This window comes from Peromyscus californicus, unplaced genomic scaffold (assembly GCF_007827085.1).
Source record: "Peromyscus californicus insignis strain IS unplaced genomic scaffold, ASM782708v3 Scaffold_3__1_contigs__length_106647218, whole genome shotgun sequence".
Taxonomy (NCBI): Eukaryota; Metazoa; Chordata; class Mammalia; order Rodentia; family Cricetidae; genus Peromyscus; species Peromyscus californicus.
The window spans coordinates 24,297,057-24,321,957 of NW_026294551.1; the positions used below are offsets into that span (position 1 = coordinate 24,297,057).

The window sequence follows — 24,901 nt, forward strand, 5'->3', positions numbered from 1 at the left end:
GAGGCTGGGGCCCAGCTATTACACAAATCTCACTCCAAATGGAGAAAGACAGAAGCCGCTCCCTAACTTCTATAAAACAGCCACTCTCCCACGGTGTCCTTATTTCATCTTTTAAAAAACAAAGGTAAAAACAGAACAAAATACACTCTGTACAAGGGTTGGTCTGGATGCACCTCGCGGGATGCACATGGCTCAGTCCTAGTGGCTTGTCCTGTCCCCAAGATATTCCCTTGGGGCCTCTTCCCTTCCAGGCTGAGCTTCCTTCAGTCCGTAGAACCAAGAGGCAGGCCAGGGGAGGAGCCATGGCTGTGACATCCACTGGACCCTACCGACTGTCAGGGCAGAGTCTGGAATCCAGAGGCTGTCCGGTGGGCCACCTCTTCCAGCCAGGCGGCCCCTCTCAACCACTCAGGATTCAAGCAGCAAGGGAGGGTCCGTAGAGTGGGTTCCTGGCATAGCAGACTGCCCTGGATGGAACGTGGCCGGAGGACCTCTCCCTGCTTTGTAGTGATGGAGACCACAAGCCAGGCCTCCTCACCCGGAAGGCAGAACAGGGCCTCTGCAGACATGCCTCATACTGGCACATCCAGGCCCAAGTACTCCGGGTTCTCCGCTGTAGGGGTCCCTTCAAAGTTACTTGGTGGAGACTCCCGCTCTGAAGGGTTCTGGTCCCAGTAATAGAGGTTGTCAAAGGCTGGGCAAAAGGCAGGAGAAGGGTGAGGCTGAGAGGCAGTGCCCCCTCTGGGTGCTAAGTATTCAGGGTTCTCCACGGCACCCCCAAAGGCAAAAACGTCTTTGACAACCCCGTTCTTCCCAGGAGAGAGAGTCTTTAGCATAGCTCCAGCAGGCCGGACAGGAGGCAGAGGACCCTCCGGGGTCAAGGGAGGTTGAGGTCTAACCTCTGGCTGGTTCACATATTCTGCAGGGGAGAAGAGGAGCTGTAAATGAAAAGGAACCAAGATGTCCCTGCCCCACCGCTGCCCCTCAGCGAGTGTGGCCTGAGGGTCCCCAGCTCCCCTCTTCCCAATCTCTCAGGCCTGGATTCCATACCGGGCTGGGGGCTGCAGGCCACAGGTGCAACATAACCATCAGTCTCCGCAGGCAGGGGTAATGTGGGGTCCTCGCTGTACCGCTGTAGAGGGCTGAGGTCATGTGGAGAGATGTTCTGCAACCCTTTGTTTACCCCCACTCCCAGTTCACCATCAAACACATCAGAGCCAGCCCCTTCTGAGGGAGCCAGTGGAGACCTGGGGGGCTCTTCTTCTGCGGGCTCCAGGGCCAGTGTCAGCTCGCCACCTCCACTCTGGGGTAAGAGAGGGTCATGATGGAGGTTACTCAAAGGTCTGGGAGGGGGACCTTGGCAGGGAATGACAGGGTCCTGGGAAAAAGACAGGTCACCCTGGAGCCATGAGGGAGAGAATGGAGTCCCAAGGGTTGGAAAGCAGTAATGGTAATGGAATCTTAAGGCAATGTGAATATGTGGGGGGGGAAGGGACCCTGATAGCTTCTGTTCTGATGGGCACTGACCCTGGTAGATGAGCTGCGGTGTCTACGGTGGGCCGTGCTCCCAGTGCCTGGGGCAGGATCTGGACAGAAGAATCCCTGCTGGGGGACCAGATACTCTTCAGCATCTACCAGGTCCCCCATGTCATCATCCTCCAGCAGTGAACGGTAGAAGGTACTGTCCAAGGGGCTGGATGGGCCCAAGTCCTCATTCTAGGGAGGAAGAAGACATAAGTGACAGCCCTTCCCCAGCTTAGCGTCTAGGTCCCCAGAAAGGTTCACCAAGCTTGGACTAGAGGTGGGGACTTGGGGACTTGGCATCCAGGGATCCCTTCCCTTTCCCGCTCTCTGCAGGAGGGGAGGGTACTGTTGGGTGGGGATGGGGTGGGAAGGCCCAGTACCTGGATGACTACAAAGCGCTGGGGGTCCCTTGCCATGCGGGAGAATTCTGATACCAACTCCCGGAATCTTGGGCGACATTCAGAATCTATCATCCAACCTAGGGCAGGAGAGAGCTCAGCATCCTTGTCCCAGGGCCAGGCTGAGGAACAGCTACCCGGCCCTTTCCTGCTCCCTGTGAGTCTGGCCTCGACAACCCTGGCTCAGCCCAAAGTCCTCACGTGGCGGGAAAGCACAGGTGGATTCTGGGATCTTGAGCCAGAACCCTGGAGCACCTCTCCTACTTTCCCCCTATAAACCGGCATCTCTCCTCTCAACAGCTGTCCTCTCGAGCAGCTAGACCTTCTACTGTGAATGGGATGAAGCACCTTCTGAGGCTCCTTCAAGGACACCTGAGCCCATTCACATCTCACTCTTCCTCCCGCAGCGGATAAGTACCCACACACAGGTCAGACCACCCTTCCTCCACACCTGAGGTTCAGCCCCGCCCACCACGCACATTTGACCATAATCATGTAGACATCGATAGTGCAGATTGGAGGCTGAGGCAAGCGCTCTCCTTTCTCCAGCAAGTCAGGGATCTCCCGGGCTGGGATCCCATCGTAAGGTTTGGCCCCAAATGTCATCAGCTCCCACACAGTCACACCTAGGACAGACAGGCATCAGGAGTGAGGGAAACAGGAAGCTTAGGTGTACCAAGGGAGAGGTTCTGCCAAGAGGTAGGATCTACTGGGCCTCCTCACACCCCAGGTGGCACAGACCCCCCACAGGGTGGACATCAACAGTCCTCCTCCTCCTCCTCTCCTCCATCCCCACCCTCATTCTTCTACCTGTATCCCACCCTGCCATGGCTACTCATCCAGCCCTCCCTATCACCACCTCCACACACCGTAGCTCCACACGTCACTCTGATGGGTGAACCGCCGTCTAAGAATGGATTCCAATGCCATCCACTTGATGGGTACCTGGGAATGCAGAGCAAAAGGTCCTGAATGGATGTGGTAGGGAGGTGACCCTTCTCAAAGTTCTCCCAATGGTCAGAGACCCCCACCCCACCCCACCCCACCCCAGCCATCCTTCCTCCAACCTTGCCCCCATCTGCATGGTACTCTGTCTCATCAATGTCCAGCAGCCGAGCCAGCCCAAAGTCTGTAATCTTGACATGGTTGGGACTCTTGACCAGCACATTCCGGGCAGCCAGGTCCCTGTGCACAAGCCGTACTTCCTCCAGGTAGTTCATCCCCTGAGAAATGGACGTCGGTGTGGAACCTGAGTCTGGATCTCACTTTACTGACACTGCCCATCCCATCCTGGCCCCACATGAAGACAGGGATTTGCATCCAAAGGACCTGCAGAGTCAGAAGCCCCCAAGCACATACCTTGGCAATCTGAACACACCAGTTGAGCAGATCCTGGGAGCCCAGGCGACCTCGGTGTTCTCGGACATGGTCCAGAAGGCAGCCATAGGGCATAAGCTGCGTCACCAGCTGCACTGTGGATGTCAGGCAGATGCCCAGGAGGCGGGACACATATGGAGAACCCACACCAGCCATCACATACGCTTCCTGCAGGCAAGGGTACACTGAGGGGGACAGGAAACCACCTACTCCCACCCACCATACTCCCCTCCTAGAGACCCTCCCCCATCCCTGCAGGGCCTGCAGACCGGGAAGATTGTGAGTCAAGGTTTACGGGCTCCATCTCAAACCCTACAGAAGAGAAAGCGGCCCAGATCTACAGCTAGGGGGCTTCTCACAAGTCCCAAGGGAGAGGGTGAAGGGGCTTACATCTAGGATTTCTTTGTTAGCTTTTGGGGATGTGTTCTCCCTCAACACCTTGATGGCCACTGGGATTTTCACGTTCTCTCCATCTGGGATCCAGATGCCCTGAGCAGAAAGAAAAGGACTTGAATCAGGCCTGTGGTCCAGATCCAGCTGGTCCCCAAGAAGCCATTGAGGAGTAGCCTTCCCCACGCTCCAGCTTGGCCCATTCCTCTCTCTTGACCACGCCCCTCCAGACACAGCCCCCCTCCAGACACCGCCCCCCTCCAGACACAGCCATGCCAGAGCCTGGGCCCTCCTGACCTTGTAGACGGTGCCGAAAGCTCCCGATCCCAGCACCTTCACTTTCCTTAGCTCGGTCTCTTTCAGGATCCGCATCTGAGCCTGGTTGGGCATGGCTCCACTAGGCGTCAGTGGTTCCACTAGCTGAAGTGAGAGGGTGTCAGGGTGAGTGCCAAGCAAGCCGCAGATGGTGGGGGTGGGGGCAACAGGAGGCCCTCACCCCACCTCACCTCAGTTTCCTGCAGCAGCCTCCGCATTGTGTACTTCCGGATCTTCTGCCGCCTTCTCTTGATCAGGATCCCGACAACCACCCCTATGACCAGGAACAACAGGATGCCCACCACAGTCGCGATGATGGATGTCGCCGGGCTGAAAACAGAGCCCAGAGTCAGAGATGAGGACTAGTCTAGGGAGGAAATTTGGAGAGACCCTATGGAGGGACAGGAATGTGCCTTGGCTCAAAAACATCATGGGAAGTTGGGCAAGGTGACGCATGCCTTTAATCCCAGCACTCGGGAGGCAGAGGCACGAGGATCTCCGTGAGTTTAAGGTCAGCCTGGTCTACAGAGCGAGATTCAGGACAGCCAAGACTATACAGAGAAAAACAACAACAACAACAACCAAAAAAAAAAAAAAACAACAACCAACAACTTCATGGGAAAAAAAATCCAACAGAGACCTTGTTGATCTGCACTGTGCTCACCCCAGGGATTCTGCCACACTTGAAATGGAGTCCAGGAATGTGCACCCAAGGCTCTCGGGTACTAGTCTAAGCTTTCTCCAAGGAGCCATGGTTTCCCATTCCTTGCAGCTGTTGCACCTAAGATATCCATTTCCATCTACTTCTCCATGATATATCATCTTTTTATGATTCAGTTCATCTTAGGGCACACAGGGACCCTCGATAGTCACCAGACCTTTTATTTGCTGATTCACTTATTTTTGTGACTATGTAGTCCAGGCCGGCTTTGCACTTATATGCAATGTGCCTCAGTCTTCCAAGTGCTGGGGTTAGAGGTGTGTGCCACCAGGCCCCGCCAGAAAACAGTCTTGTCGTCCTTGCTCCCTTCTACCCCATCTCACTCTGCACAAGGCCTGCCATATAGCAAACATGTCTTGAACGTTTGCTTCAGGGACAAACAGCAGCTCTTTGGAGCATACCCCAGCTTGCTTTTCTCCTTTCCAACGCTCCGCTCTGACAATCTATGGCCCAGTGGACAAGAACTCTACCCTCCAGATCTGGCCGTCACTGCCTCAACTTTCACCCCTCTGCGCTTTATGGTTCACAGCACACACCCTAGAGATAGATCTCTTAGCTACTCTAGACTTGCCTGATCCTCTACCTAAGTGCAAAGGATCCACAGCGCCCCCTCCTGGAAGCCTCCAGCTGCTCAGCTCGAATACTCAGAGGCTCGGCATGCTACCACAGTACTCTGCTTAGTTTATCCCCAGTTCTAGGAGCTTGAACCTGGCCTGTGTCCCTAGAGAAACATCCCCAGGGAGGCTCTTGGTACACTGACCACATTCCCAGCATCCCTTACCCCACAGCATCCTGAGTAGGTCCTCATCCACTTGTTAAAACACAAGTCAATAGAAGAATAGGCTAAGGAGGGAGGCATGTGTATGCGACATGTTGGGAAATCCCTCTCTGGATTACTGACCACCCAGGGCCAATGAAGGAGTCAGGGGCAACGGGGGTACCTCTGGGGCTCAGGCCTACCTGGCTCTCTGCTCTGCTGGGCAGCCTCGTTCATCCAGATCCACACAGCTGTAAAAGAGAGAGAGCCACCCTCAACCCTGGGAACAGCCTCTTGGGGCAGGTGTGGCAGGATTATTATCCCCATTGTGACAAGCAGAAACTGGGCTCCAGGTCACCAATTTGCTCTGCGCCAGCCCACAAGAAGATTCTTTCTTCAGTGTGGGAGCCTACCTCCCCTACATTCCTGTAACTTCCTGTGCTGGGCAGGAAGGGGGTCACTACCAAGGCTGAAAAATCAGGTATTCCCTCCATGAAAGAGGCCCAGGGTATATGTACAGCACAGGAGAGGAGAGTTTGGCAAGACCTATTAAACAGCACGGGGCTGGGCTGTAGCTTAGTGAGGGAGGGTCTACAAGGTCCTGGCATCTATCTCCACCAACCAAGCAATAAAATATCAACAGTTCTGCCCCAACAATTGGCACTGCCATGCCAACACCAGGTCACAAGAAGGCATGCACACAGATGCCCCTTTGTATGTGGAGCTGAATGGTAATGAACTGTTTAAAAAAAAAATAGGCAAGCAAGAGCAATATCCCTCAAACAGGGCTGGTGCTGAGTGACAGGCTACGAACTGAGAAGTTTGTAGAGGGTAGACTGAGATGTGCTTACAGAAAAGGATGCAGAAAGTGGGTGAGAAGCAAAGCACAGACTATGTAGAGAAGAGCTGTATTACATTAAGAAATGAGGGAAGGGCAGAGGGCTGGAGAGATGGCTCAGCGGTTGAGAGCACTGGCCACTCTTCCAGAGGAACCAGGTTCAGTTTCCAGCACCCTTAATAACTGTCTACAACTCTAGTTCCAGGGGATCCGATGCCCTCACACAGACATACATACAGGCAAAACAACAATGCATATGAAGTAAAAATAAATAAATCATAAAAAAAAGGTTTAAAAAAACGAGGGCAGGCCGGGTGGTGGCAGCGGCGGCGCACGCCTTTAATTGAAACACTGAGAGACAGAGGATCTCTGTGAGTTCGAGGTCAGCCTGGTCTACAGAGCAAGTTCCAGGACAGCCAGGGCTACAACAGAGAAACCCTGTCTCAAAAACAAACAAACAAAACAAAAAAAAAAACCAACCTTAAGTAAACGAATGAATGAATAAATACATAAACAAACAAACAAAACAAATAAATAAACGAGGGCAGGAGCGATGATCTTCCAGAGGACCTGGGTTTGATTCCCAGCACCTACATGGTGCCTCGCAATACTCTGTAACTCAAGTTCCAAGGAATCTGACTGCCTCTTCTGGCGTCCGCGGGCACCAGGGGCACACACAGTGTGCATAGCTACAAACAGACAAAAAAACCTGCACTGGCTCTTATGGCAACTTGACGTAAGCCATCGTCATTTGGGAAGAGGGAACCTCAACTGAAAAATACTCCCACCAGACTGGCCTGTGGGCAAGCCTGTGCTACGTGCTCTTGACTGATGGTTGACATGGGTGGGCACAGCTCACTGTGGGCAGTGTCTTTCGGGCTGGTGGTCCAGTGTGCTGTTAGAAGACAGGCTGAGTAGTCCATGAGGATCAAGCCAGGAAGCAGCACTCCTCCATGGCCTCTGCATCAGCTCCTGCCTCCAGATTCCTGTCTGGAGGTCCTGCCCTGACTTCCGTGGATGGATGGACCGTGACGTGGATGTGTAAGTTTAATAAACTTTTTCCCCCCCAAGTTACTTTTGACCATGGTGTTTATCACAGCAGTAGAAACCCTAACTAAAACACACCATTACACATACATAACGTAGTTTTTAGGAAAAAAGAAGGGAGGGTCACATGGTGGTGGTTGGCAAGACGGCTCAGCAGGGAAGGAAGGGCATTTGCAACCACGCCTGATGACTGTGTTCAATCCCTGGGACCCACGTGGCAGAGGAGAGAACCGACTCCCAGAGGCTGTCTCTGACTTCCACATGCCTGTTATGCACACGCGTGCTGCCAAGCACACACACACACACACACACACACACACACACACACACACACACACACAAATGTAATTAGAATAAATGTTTACAATAACACATTAAGATTGTAAATTACCGTGTGAGATACAAAAGAACACTGCTGGCAATTCTCCTGTGACTGACTTGGACTGTTTCCCCTGGTGACTTAACTGAAATCATCAGGCTTTTGAGCAAGCGCCTCTGCCCACCGAACCATCGTGCCAACCCCCGATGTGTTATTTTTAATTTTCTATAGCTGTGTGTGTCTGAGTATATGTGTGCACCTGCAGAGGCCAGAAAAAAGCCCGAGAGCTCCTGCAGCTAGAGCGAATAGAAACCACGCGTCTCCTGGTGGACCAAATTCCAGTCCTCTGAAGGTGAAGCAAGTGCTCTCAACCTCCGAACCACCTCTCCAGCCCCTGATGGGTTATTTTTGTAATTAGAAAAGAAATATACAAATTACATCTTAGCCAGGCAGCAGTGGCACACATCTTTAATCCCAGCACTTGGGAGGCAGAGGGGAGGCGGATCTCTGTGAGTTCAAGGCCAGCCTGGTCTACAAAGCGAGTGCCAGAGTAGCCAGGACTGTTTTACAAGAGAAACCCTGTCTCAAAAAAACAAAATAAATAAATAAATAAAATTTACATCTCGATATGAATGACGGTGGACTTAGCCCCTTTTCACAATAAGAGCTCCAGGGAGGTTCTTATCACGAAAGCCCTCCTTTCTACAGGAAAAACTCCCTCCACTCACGAGTGGGTGCAGTTGATGGGGCACGGCTGGCATATGCCCTCCTCATCCGGGTACTTCCAGATGGGCATGTAGGAGAGGTCTGGTTTCGCACCACTGGGGCAGCGAGCCACACAGAAGGGTGAGTCCTTGTAGTGGGCACAGGCCGTACACTGATCAGCCTCCTGCACAGACAGGAAGGGTTCGTGGGGAGTTAGGACAGCCATCCCTACAGCAGAAGGGTCAGGCCCCGTGTCCCTGACCAATGAGCCACACTGCCTCCCCGTCACTGAGGTAAACATCCCTGCTCCTTACAAGGAAACGGAGGCACCCAGAGACGGACGTGCGTTCTCTAAGGCGTGACAAGTGACAACTATTATGTACAAAGTTTTCTCCGTGCTTGGGCACGGTGCCAAACCCTATTTAATTTCATTCTCACCACACCCCAGCCAGGTAGGAACTCTTACAACATTCTCCTATTATGGAAGTGAAAACCGAGGTTGGAAACAGGGCCCGGATTTGGCCCTCAGCACAGCCGCAGCCAAGGACACAGGCCTCCTTGGGACTGTTTGCGGGGCTCCAGTGTCACCAGCAGGAAGGGGTAGGTAGCTCGGGGTCCACCCACAGCACAATGTGGGCAGCCCCCCCGTTCCAGCCTCCCTGACCTCCCCACCTCCGGCTGTCCCGGTCTAAGCTGAGCCTTCTCTGGGAATATTCTACCTTGCAGCAACCTGCCAGCCCCTCGGTACCCTTCTGCTTGCCCCTCCCCCCCCCCGGCCCAGAGGGCCCTCCTCCCCTGCACCAGCCCCTCACCGATCCAATGCAGGTCTCTGTGCTGTTTTGAGGCTGACACTCGGGGTGGCATGGCAGACAGTGCTTGCCACTCACATACTCCCTAGGGAGCCTGCGAGAGAGGTGGGCATAGTAAGGGGTCTGGGAGGTGTCCCCCCGTGTGCCCCTCAAGCCACCCACTCCTCTGCCACTCATACCCCTTCCGTACTCGGCACTCTTCCACACACTCCTGGCCCCGAAGGAACTGGCTGCAGTTGACACACTGGGTGGGTCCTGGCCCCCAGCAGTGCCCATGGGCACACAGTGGATAGCAGGCCGAGCCCTCGAGACCTGCAGTGAGGAGAAACGCGGCAGAGAGAGGTGTTAGGAGAGGCTCGGGTCTAGCCGAAAGGCTACAAGCCCGGCTCTGGGCTGGAGGGTAGGATGGAGGCTAGGACACTCAGGGAGAGGAAGAAGACTGCGGTTCAAGAAACAGGGAAGGGATGGGTATTTGGGCAGCATGGAAGGACACAGCTGGATGCCATGCCGAAAGGCCAAGCCATCACGGGCAAGTAAAGAACAGGGCTCTAGCGGGCGGCGGTGGCGCACGCCTTTAATCCCAGCACTCGGGAGGCAGAGGCAGGCGGATCTCTGTGAGTTCGAGGCCAGCCTGGTCTACAGAGTGAGATCCTGTCTCAAAACAACAACAAAGGGCTAACCCAGGAGGTTTGCAGGGCCAGAGGCCATGGACACTTCTGTGTACTGGCCCGCCGTGCGCACGGTGCTAGGCTTCCTGTCTTACCACATTCCTCCTCTGGCCGGTTCCCACTGTGCAGCAGGGCCTGGTGGGGGTTCCGGAAGAGCTGGTCCCAAGGCACAGTGTGTACAAAGCAGAGGTGGGTGTTGCGGTGAATGAGTGCCAGGCCGCTGCCCAGCTCCCGCAGAGAGCGCAGCCCCAGCCAGCGGATTCCCAGGCCTTGCAGTGTCAGCGAGTAGGCACCACTGTAGAAACGGGGTTTCCCGTTGCAAGAGGATTCCTACTCCGGGCCCATTCCCGGCCAGCCAGGGGCCACTTTCACCCTCCTCCTGCCTCAGAACCCTCGGCACACTCATGTAAAAGCTACTGTGGTGTCACTGGGGAGCAGGGCACTCGTGCCTCCTAGGCTCCCTCCCCTCACACTTACTCGTGGAGAATTCGTCCCCGAATGCCTCGAAGGTTCTGGAAGACGCTGAGGTCATGGAGGCTGTCTGGCCATGCTGAAATGTATAGGTAACCTGCCGGCAGAGGAGGGGGCTGGGTATGCAGAAAGGTCCAGCCCTCCTGCCCGCCCCCTCCCGCCTCCCCGCACCCCCCACCCCCACCCCTGGAGCAGAACACAGAAAGACAGAGCCCACCTGTGATCTCCTCCAGGGTTTCAAACACCTGAAGCTGCTCAGGCTTCAGGGGGGCAATGCCGGAGGCAGGGTCCCTGGAAGGATCAGAGAGCAATCAGTAGAGCAGGAGGATGGAGGTCAGGAGCCCCAGAAGGCCTTGACACACCGCTCTCCACCCTCAGTGCAGAGCAACATTTGTGCCCTTTGATCTAGAGTCTCATTTGCAGAAGTGTGACCGACTGACAGAGACACTGACTGCCAGAGGCATAAACAAGCTGAACTGTTTGTAGGAGAGGAATCTGAAAATGACCCGAGTAGCCATTAGTGAACAGGGGTGCTGCTACACTAAGCGCTGCCCTCCGCAGGCTCTAAAATACAAACACAGAGAGCGCTCGGTATCTGTCAAGCCCTGTTCTAAGAGTGTCCCAAATATTAACTCTTCCAGACTTTATAACCACCTCGAGGGTAGAGCTACGATGGTCCTCATTTTACACATGAGGGAACTGAGGCACAGAAAGGAGGAGGCAATGAAGCCAATCAGTAGGACGTTGCCATACAAGTGTGAGGACCTGGGTTCAATACCCAGAACCCACGTCAAAAAGTCCACGTGTGATGGCGAGCTTGCAAGCCCAACGCTAGGAGGTAAAGACAGTTCCGAGGACACCCTGGCCAGCCAGCCTAGCCTGTTTTGGTGAGCTCCGGGCCAGTAAGGGGTCCTATTTTGAAAAACAAGGTGGATGACTCCTAAGGAGTCACACTTGAGGCTGCCCTTCAGACACGCACACACACACACACACACACACACACACACACACACACACACACACGGGGTGACGGGGGACGAGTAGGTTTCAAACCCCAGTCTGGACTCTGTTGCCTGTCTTGGCTCCCTCCTGTTCTTTAGCTGTTGTAAGAATGGGGCAGCTTGGGCGCTGAAAAGATGGCTCAACATTTAAAAGCACTGGCTGCTCTTCCAGAGGACCCAGGTTCGATTCCCAGCACCCACATGGCAGCTCACACCTGTCTATAACTCCAGTTCCAGGGCTTCTGATACCCTCACACAGACATACATGCAGGCAAAACACCAATGCACATAAAATAAAAATAAAAGAATGAGGCAGCTCAATAAAAACTGCCATGAGCAACTCCCCAAAGCAAGGGTACATGGCAGTTTCAATAAACCAGCCCCCAGCCGACACTCTCTCTCTGTCCACCAACACACAGAAGGCCTAGAGGAACACACAGAACTTTGAACAATTTTCCCTCTGGGATGGGAGACAACTTCATCTGGATGGTTTGATCACCACACATGTCCATGTCTAAAGCTATTTATAAAAGCAACTTTCAACTCCACGTCCCCGGCTCCTTCTGGCCTCCTACCTGCCTCCTGTGGATTCTTGGTCTCCCACCTGGGGATTCCTCAGAGACACTGCTGCTACCCCTGGGTCATCAGGACCATGTCTTTCCTAACACCACCTCAGGCCACCGTGTACCCTTACCCATCAAAGCTCTCTGGCAAAAATGCCAGGCTCCCGAAGATCTTCTTGCAGCCAGCGAACTCCTGGATATTGGCACTGGTGATGGCCCTTGCTGCTCGCAGGTGCTCCATGCCCAGACCATAGCACACTGGAGGGAAGGGTGGTAAAAGGAGCCATCTCAGCACCACCCGGCATACCGGAGACCTGTCCGCTATCCCCTCCTCAAGTGACGGTCTCTTCCCTACGCTGGCAAGACACACTCAGGAGACTGATTTGGAGAGGGGCAGGGTAGGCAGAGACAGTGAGAGAGAAGCGGTGGAACCCCGGGGGTCTGAGCAATGGCAGGGTGGGCCAGGCTGGGCTGGCAGTCAGGGACTGCAGCTGGTCTTGGCGTGGGGTGGGTACCTCGGGCGCAGGGCTTGCTGCATTTCTCACACCGTTGTGTTCCATCCTCAGCCGTCACCTCTTGGTTATTCAGGGGACAGACCAGAGTGCAGGACCCCACTTCCGTAGACAGGTAGTTGTCTGCACAGATGGGGAAAGCAAATCTTTGTCCCCTGGCCTCCCAGCCCACCCTGAGCAAGGCCACCATGCCCAGGTCTAAGAGGAACACTACCAACCAGTCCCTGGAGCTCCTCTCTGTACAACTGACTCAGGGCAATCATTTACTCCTCACAACACTCCTATTCCGACAGCATTGTTATTTACATTTTGCAAAAAGGGAAATCAAAGCGTGGAGTTATGCAAATCATTCCCGTCATTGTGCTCCTAAGTAACAAAGCCAGAAATTTTTATTTTAAGGCATGGTCACATGTAACCCAAACTGGCCTCAAACTCGCTAGGTCGCTGAGGATGACCTGGACTCCTGATCCCACCACCTCTACCTTCTGAGTGTTAGGGTGACAGGCTTGTGCCACCATGTCCACCTAGGAACCAGGACTTGAACCCAACAATCTGGCTCCCCGCCTTGTCCTCTCACCCTGACCAGCACCTAAAGGCCCACTCCACCTCCCATGAGAGGAAGGAAAGAGGGTCCCCAGGCCCAAGCCCAGTCCCTAAGTATCCATCAGTATTTAGGGTCACTGTCACACAAAGCCCTCCTCTACGCAGACTGTAGAGTAAGACATGCATTTAAAAGAGTATTTAATTAGTACAGATTGGGCATTGTTCTAAACGAGTCACAAATATTAATTCATTCACACATTATATACGTATTAGGATGGGACTATGACTGCCCCTATTATACTGGTGGGGAAACTGAGGCACAGCAAGGGGAAAGCAGTTAAGATTATTAAATGATAGGGGGCAGGTTTCAAGTCCTGCACTTTAGTTCCCAAGTCTGGGCTCTTTTGCTGCCGCCTGCTACGTGTCTGTTAAACAGAATGAGGCAAACACCCAGGGGTGGTGGCACACACTTGTCATCCCAGCACTTGGCAGGGGCAAGGCGGGAGGATCAGAAACTCAGTGTCATTCTTGGCCACGTGATGAATTCCGGGTCAAGCCAGCCTGAGCTACATGAGATCCTGATTTTAAGAGGGGTAGGGGTGGGAGCCAGGCGTGGTGGCGCACACCTTTAAATCCCAGCACTTGGGAGGCAGAGACGGGAGGCTCTCTGTGAGTTCGAGGCCAGCCTGGGCTACCAAGTGAGTTCCAGGACAGCCAGGGCTACACAGATAGAACCTGTCTAGAACAAAGCAAAACAAAAAGGAAAAGGCAAGGCCTGGAGAGATGGCTCAGCAGCTAAGAAACCGGCTGCTCTTGCAGAAGACCCAGGTTCAGTTCTCAGCGCCCACGTGGTGGCTCATGACCACCAGGTCCAGGGGATCTGATTCCTTCTTCAGGCCTCCACGGGCAACGCGCACAGACATGCATGCAGGCAAAACACTCACGCACATAAAATAAAAATAAATAAAAAAATAAAAATAAGAAAAACGAGGCGGCTGGACTCGAGAGTCATGACCAGCCCTCCAACAGGCACATGACACTCACAACACGCTCCCATTTCTGCAAGCCATCCTCCCTAGCCAAGGCGTTATTAATGATGCTCCTCTACCCAGCACTCACAGGGGCAGGTGGTCACACAGCTGGCACCAAAGGTGTAACGACCCTCAGGGTTGGGCATGGACTCGAAGGTGTCTGTGTTGTAGGTGACGAGGGCTGGGCAGTGCAGCTCACAGATGCCACTGTGGTTGAAGTGAAGGCAGGCCTGGCAGAGACAGGCCGCGGGTGGTCACTGGTGTGGCCATGGCAGCAGGGCAGTGCCAGGAGAGATACCCACCCCTTGCTTCCTGGAGGGTTGGCCCAAGGGGCACAGGAGTGAGCGGAACATACCAGGCAATCAGAATGCTTGGGGCCCGTGCAACCTGCAGCACACTGCTCGTGGCAGCAGTCAGTGGGCAGCTGGCCCTTGCATCGGGCACAGCCGCTGGTACAGATGGTGCCAGTCACTGGGGACAAGAGGACAGGGGGAGGGTCCAGTGGGGTCTGGGCGCCAGACCCTCAAGAGCATGGCATTACGTTCTGGGAGACTTCTTCTCCTAAATCGGTCCCCCCACCACTCCCAGCTGTCCCCCTGCCCCAGCCCCACCTCCAGACACCAGGTCTCCCTCAGACTCACAGATCTGACAGTCCTCAGGACTCTCACCCCAGCAGTGATTGTCTTTACAGGCTGGGGCGCAGGGTGGGCCTAAGGAAGGAAGGAAAGGAGACAGTAAGGGAGGGAGGGAGGCAGTGAGAGGAGACGGTGACGGTGAGTGGCATGCTGGTGACAGGGACATGTCAGCTGAGCCCAAGGGCAGATGCACCGTAAGTGGGGGACCCACAAGGGAAAGAGCCCTGGACAGGTGGAGGTCGTGCCTCCAGGCGGGGAGACAGAGCATCAGGACAGGAAAGGGGAGTGGGCAGGGTGGGTGGCTGAGATGGGCTGTATGTTGGCAGTCTGGGTCAGGTGGGGGCTGTCACTGAACATGGCTTACAGTCCCGGAAGCGGTTGGTGTCTACATCTACAGGAGCCAGCTGATTACTCTTGCGGAAGACATCCTTCCACAAAACTGTGTCCTGGTAGCAGAGCTGAGGGTTCCCTTGGATCAAAACTCCTCCCTTCAGGATCTCTGTGGGGATAGGCAACATAGTGAGCTCCCTCCAGGCCTCCCTGGGGCCTCCTACCTTCCCCCTGAGCAGCCACACACGGATATCCCAGGACTAGGAAGAGGGGACTGGGTCGGCAGAGTGGGGATGTTCACATGGATGGGAAGTTCCCCGGCTGCCTTTTCCCTCACCCTGTGCACACTGTGTGGGGGTAAACAGAGAGGCTCTGAGGCAGGGGTATAGCTCAGTGGCAGAGCAAACACTCAGCATGCACCAGAACAAGGAAAAAGTCCCTAAAGTCTGAAACCCCACGTTACCACAGGCTGGCTGTGTAACCTTGACAAGCCACTGATCCTCTGCATGCCTCGATTCTCATCTGCAGAGTGAGAATAACACTGAAGAAGGCTGGTGGCAGCATGCCTGTGATCCCAGCACTAAGGGAGCTGAGGCAGGAGGACTGCTTCGGGGTCAAGTTCAGCCTGGGTGGGCTATGTAGTGAGATCATGGATCAGAACAAGACCAGGAAACCAAAATAAACACAACAAAAACAAAGAAACAGGTCTGGAGAGACGGCTCAGAGGTTAAGAGCACTGACTGCTCTTCCAGAGGACCCAGGTTCAATTCCCAGCACCCACATGGCAGTTCACCACCTATCTGTAACTCCAGTTCCAGCGGACTCGACACCCATGGCAAAACACCAATGCACATTAAATAAAAATAAATTAAAAAAAACTTAAAAACAAAAACACTTGATGGATTAGTAGCAGGACTTACAGGACTGTAGCATGACGGAAATGGGATCCAGCATGCAAAGCACCTGGGACCCTGGTTGGGACACCGTCAGGTCAGGGCTGCCACATGCAGTTCCACGGGTTGTTAACTGCAGACTTTGACATGACAAAGATGGAGGGGGGAAAAAAAAAACAACCCAGCCTGATCCCTAATGATTCAATCATGGATCTGATGCAAGCTGCAACTTCCTGAAGAGGAGGGGATCAAACCTGGGGCCTTGCACATGCTAACCAAGCGCTCTGCCACTGAGCCACCATGCGGCCCTCTTTTTCTAATCTTCATAGGGTTGCAGAGAGAGGGAGGCTTGGCTGGCCTGCACGCAGCCAGAGGGAACCATCCTTCTACCCCTCACCGAGCCCCTCCGGAGCCAGAATGGCCCTAGTCAGCAACCAAGACCCAGGAGAAGCTTGGAATGGTGGCAGAGGTACCTGTGAGACTTCGAAGCTGCAGCTCCCGCAGCCCTTCTGGGGTTCTGCCTGGGGCGGTGGTGGCATTATCCAAAGGATCTCGGTTGTTTAGCACAGCCAGAGCATACTTGTCCTCAAAGAGCTGGGTCCCTCTCACGATGCGCAACCTCTGCAGTGGGACGTGCCTCACCTGGTTATGAGCGATGAGCATGTATCCCTGAACTTCCTGGATGTCCTGGCGGGAAGGGAAAGGGATGGAGGGTGAAGCATGTCTGGGCTTGAGAAGCGCCTGCACCTCACAAGGCCTGAGGGTAACCCAGGGTTGGGGCTATGTCCTGCGAGGCCCCCTGACCACTGAGCAATCCTGCCCCCTCATGCCCGAGATGGAGTCCTAGGCTACTCCCCACCTGGCCTCACCAGATTCTGGTCTGGTTGATCAGGACTGATAAGAAAGAGTACAGGAGCACTCTGGCAGTTGCAAGCCCATGCCCCACCCTCTGCACATCTCAACTTCATCTCTGAAAGGTAGGGCCTGCGTAAGATGGCGTCTGTGATTTAACAGACCGTGTCTGTCCCTTGCAGCCCCCTCCAGGGCCTGGAGAAACAATCCAGGAGGCTGGACTCCTCTCCCTCCTATGTATAACCTTCCCTCAGACATTTTCTCTGGCATTCTTCACAATGGTGGGCCAGGATGTCTGTCAGTCTGGTATATAAATAGAGAAACTGAGGCCTGGAGAAGTTAAAGGTCTAGACCACATTCACCTAGAATTTATACCCCTAAAGGAATAGTGATGGGGACAGTTGGGCCAGTCACGGCAGAGGGAGTCAACTGGGTTTTACATAGTTATCAAAGGCACTCCTGTTTGAGGAACCAGGGTAACAGAGGGAAGAGGCACCTCCTTCCTCACACACCTCTAATCAGGGGGCTCATCAGGACCAGGTCTCACCTGCAGGAATGAGAGGCTGGCATTGGCAGGCAGGTAGGTAAGCTCCAGGTTACCCTGAACCACTTGACAGCCCTCGTAGAGGTGGCGGAGCATGTCCAGGTGGGTCTCGGGACTGGCAGGGAAGCGCAACTTCATGTCTGTGCCGGTGCACACTGGTGGAAGGGAGGATGTGGGTCAGGACGCAGCTCATGACCTTCTCCGATCTAGTCACCTCCTCCACACTCACTCCCTGGAGTCATGTCATCTCAGACAGGGAGAATGCATGGCTGACAGCCTTCCCTCCCACGCCTCTGCATCCACAGGGTCCAGGGCAGAAGAATGCCCTCGTGTTTGGGGGAAAGGCCCCCTTGCAGCCAGGCCACCTTGAGCATCCAGAGGGGCCCCAATGTGTCAGCCCTTTAGGGCTTACCACCCATACAGGGTTTCAGCAGGGGAAGAAAGCCTCCCTTTGTCCCAGAACTGAGGGTGAAAAATCCCCAGAGAAAGGCGATGATGAATCAGACCCCTCTGGGTACCCCCATCTGTCTCCCAGGCAAACCAACTCAGGGCATTCTCCTCCTGCCATTCCAACACCCACATGTCAACTTCCCCACTTGGGACAACTGCCCCACAGTACTACCCAAAACATGGGCAAGGAGTCACTGCTGGACATAAGGGGAGTCCGGGGCCTGGTCAACATTGCAGAGCTCCCTGGAACACATCCACAGGGAGAAGAAAAGCCTGGGACCCCAGCTAGGAGACTGGGCTGCAGATCCTGCCCAGGGTGAGGCACACTCTGCAGGTTCCTACACTGGCTCTCACCCTCACCACCTCCTGGGGCAAGACTCCAGAAGCAGCTGGCAGAAGCTATGCCACGAAACTCCTGCCACCAGGGCACTACGTCAGCTCTGTGTACCTGCCCGGTGCCAACTATCAGCCAAAGGGGTCCCGAGATGCACTACCATCCCCTTGCCAACCTGACCCTCAGGCTGGTTTTCTGGAGACCAGATATTCCCACTAAGGCCCCCAACAGGAGAAGCTGCCCCCCAGCTAGGGGCTCCAGGTAGCAGCTGGCACCAAGCCTACCAGCAAGAAAGAGATTAAAATGTCCAGTTGAACTTGTTTTTCTGCTCGGGTGAGAAGATGAATCACCTGTGCATCTTGCCCAGGAGGTTGGGGGGAAGGCGGGTGGAGGTGTTGCCCTCACCTACACAGGCCCACGGGTGCCTGAGCTGCTGAGAATCCCCATTGGTTACCGCTCCACCTTTCAGTGACTGTGTGCAGATTCAAGAGACCAGCAGCTCTGAGATCAGTCTTCAGGAGCCCTGCTGTACCAGCTACTGGAGCCTAAAGCCAGCTCCTAGTTATCTTCCCGCCTCTGGATCTGGGGAGGGCTTGGGGGCAAGTTCCTGAGCTCCCAGGCTGCCTTCAAAGGCCTCAAGCTGATGATGGCCTTTTAGGAACATTGACAGAGGTCTCTTCTCGCCCCTCTGGGCAGATAGGGAAGGAAGCAAGGAGTGAGGAGGGAAAGGAACAGAAATAGAACCCAAAGGCTCATCTCCTCAATGGAGGGGAGACAATCAGGCCTACTCACCCTATACCGCACCCACTTGTATCCCACCCTCCCTCTTCTCTCTCACCCCCCCCCTCCCAAGTCTCCCAAAAGAAACAGGAGCAAGGGGTGGCAGCCAGGCCCAAAATAACACGCTGCTGCCAGGACATCCCCCAGCATCGCGGCCTCAGCTGCTTATATGCACAGCTGTCCCTAGGCCCCAGAGCCCAGGCCAGGGATGGCAGAGATGGAGTAGGGGCCCACCCCCTGTGGCAGCCCAGCAAAAGGAAAACAACAATAGCAATCGCCATGGTAACCGAGCTGAGTACCTACTGTATACTTCAAAGGCTGAGGCTACTGCCTCTGTTTTACTCGGAAGGAAAACGGATCCTTCCCCAGATCATAAAACAGGTTCAGTGGTATATCATTGCAGAGCATGCACAAGGCCGGAGTTCCAATGCCAGCACCACAATACCAAAAAAACAACCAAAACAACAGCAAAAAGACAGCAAGAGAGCAAGAGAAGTGGGGTATGAATCCAGGTCTGCCTCAGACTCCCTGTTCCCTCCATTAAACCTCAGCGCACACACAAATAACAATGCCACACACCCCCAAAAGCATAAAAACACACTTATTCTCCAGTGTGACCAACAAACACACTGGCGCAGGCAGGGCAGGGTGGCTGGGCCGGGCAGAAGGTCAGCAAGAGTGGCAGCCACACCCCACTAGCCAGTTTGTTTATCTGATTTGTGGTCGGTTTGAGTAAGAGTCTTAAAGTGTTTGCAGACAGGTGGGAAAATTGGTACCCTGAGACCTCCTCCAGGGGAGCTGGGAGCTGCCAGTTGACCCCCCCCCCACACACACACACACACACCACGCTGACATACAGCCAGGAAAGCCTCTGGATCCTTTCCAAGTCTCTGCCTCCCTCCCACACCCCCCTCTTTACCAGGCTTACCCCATCAGCTGACCACGGTCCCCATAACCATCCTGTCCCATGAATTTCAGGGTGGGGCAAAAAGACTCTAATTCTACACAGGGATGCTCTCTGCCTCCAAAACAGGTGCCCTTCTGAAGCCCCATCTTCCAACTCTTGGAGACAAAAGCAGTATGAAGCAAGACCACCCCAGAGCAAGGCCAGGCAGGGTTCATAGTGAGTGCTGGACAAGTATCTACTGACTGACTGAATCAAGGAATGTGGGAATGGCTCTAGTCAAGAGCCTCCGAACTGAAAATGACAAGTATCCATCCCTCAGCTCAGAGCTGGCCACGGCCCTTTGGGTCCCTCCTGCTAGACACTGGTAACTAAGGTTTAGCCCCAGCTTAGGGCTCTCATCCGGGTTCTGGTCTCCCACTGGTCCTCAGTCCCAGCTGCGTTCTTTCTTTCTCCTTCTTCCATCAGCAGTGTTGAGGATAGAACCCAGGACCTCCTGCATGCTGGGCCTCCAGCTGCTACCTTACTCACAGTATGAAAGCCAATACTTCCTTCGGTCTTCATAAACACTGCCAGGAAACTACCTATATCCCCAAAGCTCCCCAACCAGGCCAGAGGCCAGCACTCACTCAAGTGACACCAGGACTCTCTTGCCACACACACCTGCTCTATGACGCTGGTGTCAGAGCAGAGCCTGGGTGCAGGTCCTTTTGTCCAGAACCCTAGCTCAGCTACTCTTGGGCCACTGGGAGCATATATATATATATATGCTCAGCCCTCCAGGGCAGAAGCGAAATCAAACTCTAATCTCTAAAGCCAACAGTGACTGTGACTTAGCTGGCCCCTCGGCGAATATTTACTGACCTCAACAAGCGGTAACAACTCTTACTCCCTTCAGGGGGCCCTGAGAGTTAAAGAGGAGGAAGAGAGACACACGCAGTCTGCAAACATAAGCAAGCTTTGTAAACAGACCCGCAGCAACCCAAACATCGGTTTCAACGACTCACCCACTATCACTGTTGAGAATACCGGTCCACTGGATAGCCTCTGCCTGACTGGTGGTGGCCCAGCACATAACAGAAGGTCTCACTCCAGGAGACCAGAGGAGCTCTCCACCGGTTGGGGACAGGAAAGGGGTCCTTCCTGCCCATTCATTTACCCAAGCACAAGCACACCTTCCCTGGGCCCTCCTTCCAGCCCAGCTTCCACGAGCTCATGTGTCCACTTTATCTGCCTACATTCCCATGGGCCTGTGTGTCCTGGTGGTCTCTGCACTTTCCTGCCCTGCATCCCTGGCACTGCTGAGGGCCCAAGAGCAAAACTAGCATGGGCTGGACAGGAAAGAAGGGATCTCCGCCCCCATCTCGGCATGGGTCAGGGGCCGGGAAGGCCATGCTGAGGAACAGCCTAGCACTTCTTCCCCTGGTGACTGCCTGGCTGCCCCAAGGCTTTCTAACCCATTCCTAGCCGATGACTAAAACTCCGATCACCTCTTAATGCCCCTGGTAAGTCTCTTCATTTCTATGAGGTTTGTTTTTTTCATCTGTACACACACTTCACAGGACAGTGCAGAGAGAGAGAGAGCAAAGCCATCTGCGAAAGGGAATCTGCCGTGTAGGAAACACACAGAAGTTTTTAAAAGGTGAGAGAGAGGCACACAGCAGGAGCTGGGCAATTACAGACCAGAAAAAAAGAGAAAGTCTTTCCATTGGGCTCTGACATGAAATATATATATATATTTTTTTTTCTTTTTCTTGTTAGGGTTTATTTTATTTGATGTGTATGAGCCTGCCCTTATGTGTATACTACACACGTGCCCGGTACCTGTGGAGGTCAAAATTAGGCATCAGGTCTCCTAGAACTAGAGTTATGAGGCTGTGAGCTTGTGTGGGTGCTGGGAATGGAGCCTATGTCCTCTGCAAGAGGAATCTATTACTCCCCTATAGCAAAAAGAGGGAGGGGTTTGGACAGAACCACACTAGAATTAAAATACAAACGAGCCCTGCAAGGTTAAGAATGTGTTCATGGCCTGTCACAAAACCTAGAGCCCTGAGGATCCCAGCAACACCTTGACCGTCTGGGCCTTCCTCAGATCTCCTTCCCCTCACACCTGCCCTACGCCAGTCCTGGGGTGTAATCTGGAGCTAAGGGCAGCTGGATGGTGCTCTGTCTTCTTAACCATTCCTGGCCAGACAAACTGTCTTGTCCCTCTGCACCCAGCACCTGGAGGGTTGAGACTCGGCAGCACCCCCACCCCATCTGGAGAACTGACCCCTCAGGTTCCCACACTACAGCACAAGGCCTCTCCTGGCCAACTCCACTCCCAGACTCAGGAAGGGCCTGGCCTCACTTTTCTCAACAGAAAGTCCAAAGGAAAGGATGCCCTCCTGAGAAACTGAAAGGAGCCCTCATCTGCAGCAAGGCAAGGGGCATCTCCCACTGTTTACAGCAGATTATAGCCTAGTACCTTGAGGGAGTTCCTGGAGAGGGCAGAGTTCATCTTCTGTCCCCAAGTCAGCAGAGAGATTGCTGTTTGGCAACACAAAGCCCCACACACAAACGTACAACCATCATAAACTCCTCAGACATACAGGGGTACCCCACAGAAAGCATAGCAGTGTACTGATGAGGACTCTGGGGGACACACAGATAATACCCCTAGGTTCCCTGGTCTCTGGAGAACATCTACTGCTCCCAGAAACTGCTTTCTGTGTCTTCCCTACAGTGTACTGACTCAGGAAGCAGGACCCCTTCCTACTGTTCCAGGTAGATGCATACTACGATTTCCAATATGTGGCTGGGAGTCACACTGCCTGGGGTCCACCACTTATCCGATGGTTTCTCCAGCCCATGTTTTCACCCTGGGACAAGGCTACTAGTATTTCTACTGTGGAGTTGTTCTTAGTACCGAAGAAGGAATGCATGCGAAACACCCACCACCCACGGAGCCTGGCACAGCAGACCCACACGGAGTGTAGATCAGCTTTTACGCTTATGGTAGAAATGGACATATGGGTTAGTATACACACTGCCGGGTCACCCCTCCCAGCCCCCAACACGAAGACAGAGGCAAGAGAACAACCCTGCTCTCTGTCTACCCCTAGCTGACCTTACTTTCCGATGCCTTCCCCTCAAATGCCCAGGAACCCTTCCCACTTTACTAAATGAAAGCCGGGAAACACACGATCACCCTTCAAGATCCGAGCTTTCCCCGAGTCCTAAAGCACACACTACTTAAGCTGGCTCTAAGAAAATTTGTTCAAAACAAAACCGTGAGGAGTGCAGCCCCGTGGCAGAGCGATTGCCGAGCACGCCCGAGATCGGGGTATGCGGGTGCGGTAGGGGGTGTTCCATCCCCAGTATGGGCGGGGGGGGGGGAGGAGGAAGAAAAAGAAAAGGAAAAACTTGTTCAAAACAAATACCTACACCCCACCCCCGTGCCCCCCCAACCCCAGACACCATCGAGAAGCAACTCAGCCGCGGACCCGCCACTCGGTCCTCCCTGCTCAACAGGACCGGCTACTTTCCCCACCGCCCCCTCCACCGCGACCCCGCAGGAAGCTGGAGTAAGTTACTAAACCAAAAGGGCCGGAGGGGGTGGGGAGGGGGAGGGGCAGGGCAGAGGGGACCCCGAAGGCATCTTGCCCAGTCCAGTCCGGAGGCGGAGGCTGCCAACTGGAAGAGCTTTGAGAAAGCGTGAGGGGGCTCGGAAGGGGGGAAACACGCGCACGCACGCACAGCGCTCCACACACCCTCCGGAGGGAAACTTTCTGGCCGGCTTCAGAGAACTTTCCCGAGGAGTTCCCGGAGCCTCCCCTGAGCTCGGGAAGCTCCGGTGTGGCCATCGGAGGCCGGTCCCGACCTCTAGTGCGGTCTTCCGAGTGACTGCCCCATCCCCAGCTGCTCTGATCCCCTCCGGGCCGCGGCGCCGGCAGCCGGGATCGCCCCATCGCCCCGGACCGCCCGGTTGTAGAGCTCACGGAGTCCCGGGGTCCCAGCCGCCCGTGGGCGCCGCCGCAGCGGCCCGCGCCCTCCCCATGCCAGACCCACCTTGGGTGCCCGCGGCTCCGGGGGGCAGGAGGGCGAGGAGGAGCCCCCAGCGACACCAGGCCGCCAGCTCCATGGTGTTCACTGCGGCTCCGGCCCCATGGCTCAGGCTGGACCAGGCGGCGAGCGCGGGGCGCGGCGAGGGCAGGCACAGGCGCGGCGCCGGAAGGGGCCGCCGGGGAAGGGGCGCTCCTGGGCTCTGGGTCCCCAGCGGCGGGCAATCTCAGCTCCACAACTTCACGCCGCACTTCCTCGAGCAGCCCTCCTCCTCCTCCACCTCCTCCGCCGCCCGTGATTGGGAGCCGCGCGCTCCCGGCTCGCCCCCCCCACCCCTCCAACTGCATTCCAGCAAGGCTGGGAGTGGCTGCTCAGCTTCACTTTCTCCCTCCCGGCGCAGGCCTGGGTGCGTCGCGCCCTGCGCCCCGACGTCTGGCTAGCCGGCTGCAGTTCTCACCCATTTCCTAAAAGCAGAGCATCCCTTTACCCCTCTTTGCAGTCTCGGGTTTTATCTTGACCGTTCCTGGGACGTTTGCATCTGACTCCATCACACTCTTAATATCCAATAATGAGTCTGCGGACACATCCTCAGGTAAAAACGACAGTCTGGGAAGAGGATGTGTTATGTCTAATTGGTGACTTCCAGGAAGCTCTGGGATGTCAATTCGATCCTTTTGGGTATCTCCAGCCTGATCTCAGATAGGGTTCCACAGAACTAGAAGGAGACAGTCACATCGAGGGACCCGTTCGTCCTTGGAAGAACAGCTTCCCCTGCTTCCTTTTTAGTTTTTTTTTTTCTTTTTTAAGGCTTATTTTTATTTCAAATTATGCATGTTCGCGTGTGTTTGCGGGGGCGGGGGCGCAGCAGGGGATCATATAAGTGCAGTCGTCCACCGAGGTCAGAAGAGGGCGTGGGAATCCCCTGAAGCTGGAGTTCCAGGCAGTTGTGTGCATTGGTGCTGGGAACTGAACTTGAGTCCTCTGCAAGAGTAGCTCATGCTCTTAACTGCTGAGCCTTCTCTCCAGCCCCATGCCTGTTTCTTTATGAGTTCCCCCAGTACATAGTTCGTTCTGTGTCTCCTCTGTCCCCGTCCCCTTCACCTGCCACTTTACCCCTGAAGTACCGAGACACCAGTCCTGAGGCCT

The 24,901-nt window shown here is 54.7% G+C and overlaps 1 protein-coding gene across 1 annotated transcript; it reads right to left on the minus strand.

Annotated features, from left to right (window-relative positions):
• Nucleotides 1-96: 96 nt before the first annotated feature.
• Erbb2 (erb-b2 receptor tyrosine kinase 2) lies at nt 97-24,030 on the minus strand. The gene is made up of 27 exons (XM_052758421.1): nt 23,762-24,030; nt 17,247-17,398; nt 16,321-16,534; nt 14,989-15,123; nt 14,631-14,699; nt 14,345-14,460; nt 14,078-14,219; nt 12,419-12,538; nt 12,035-12,161; nt 10,557-10,630; nt 10,346-10,436; nt 9,964-10,163; nt 9,380-9,512; nt 9,204-9,294; nt 8,415-8,575; nt 5,686-5,733; nt 4,196-4,334; nt 3,987-4,109; nt 3,690-3,788; nt 3,282-3,467; nt 2,990-3,145; nt 2,792-2,867; nt 2,402-2,548; nt 1,905-2,002; nt 1,528-1,716; nt 1,051-1,303; nt 97-919 (listed from the first exon to the last, which is right to left on the minus strand). The coding sequence occupies exons 1-27, from the start codon at nt 23,832-23,834 to the stop codon at nt 573-575; spliced, it is 3,759 nt and encodes a 1,252-aa protein (XP_052614381.1). The 5' UTR covers nt 23,835-24,030; the 3' UTR covers nt 97-572.
• Nucleotides 24,031-24,901: the final 871 nt, after the last annotated feature.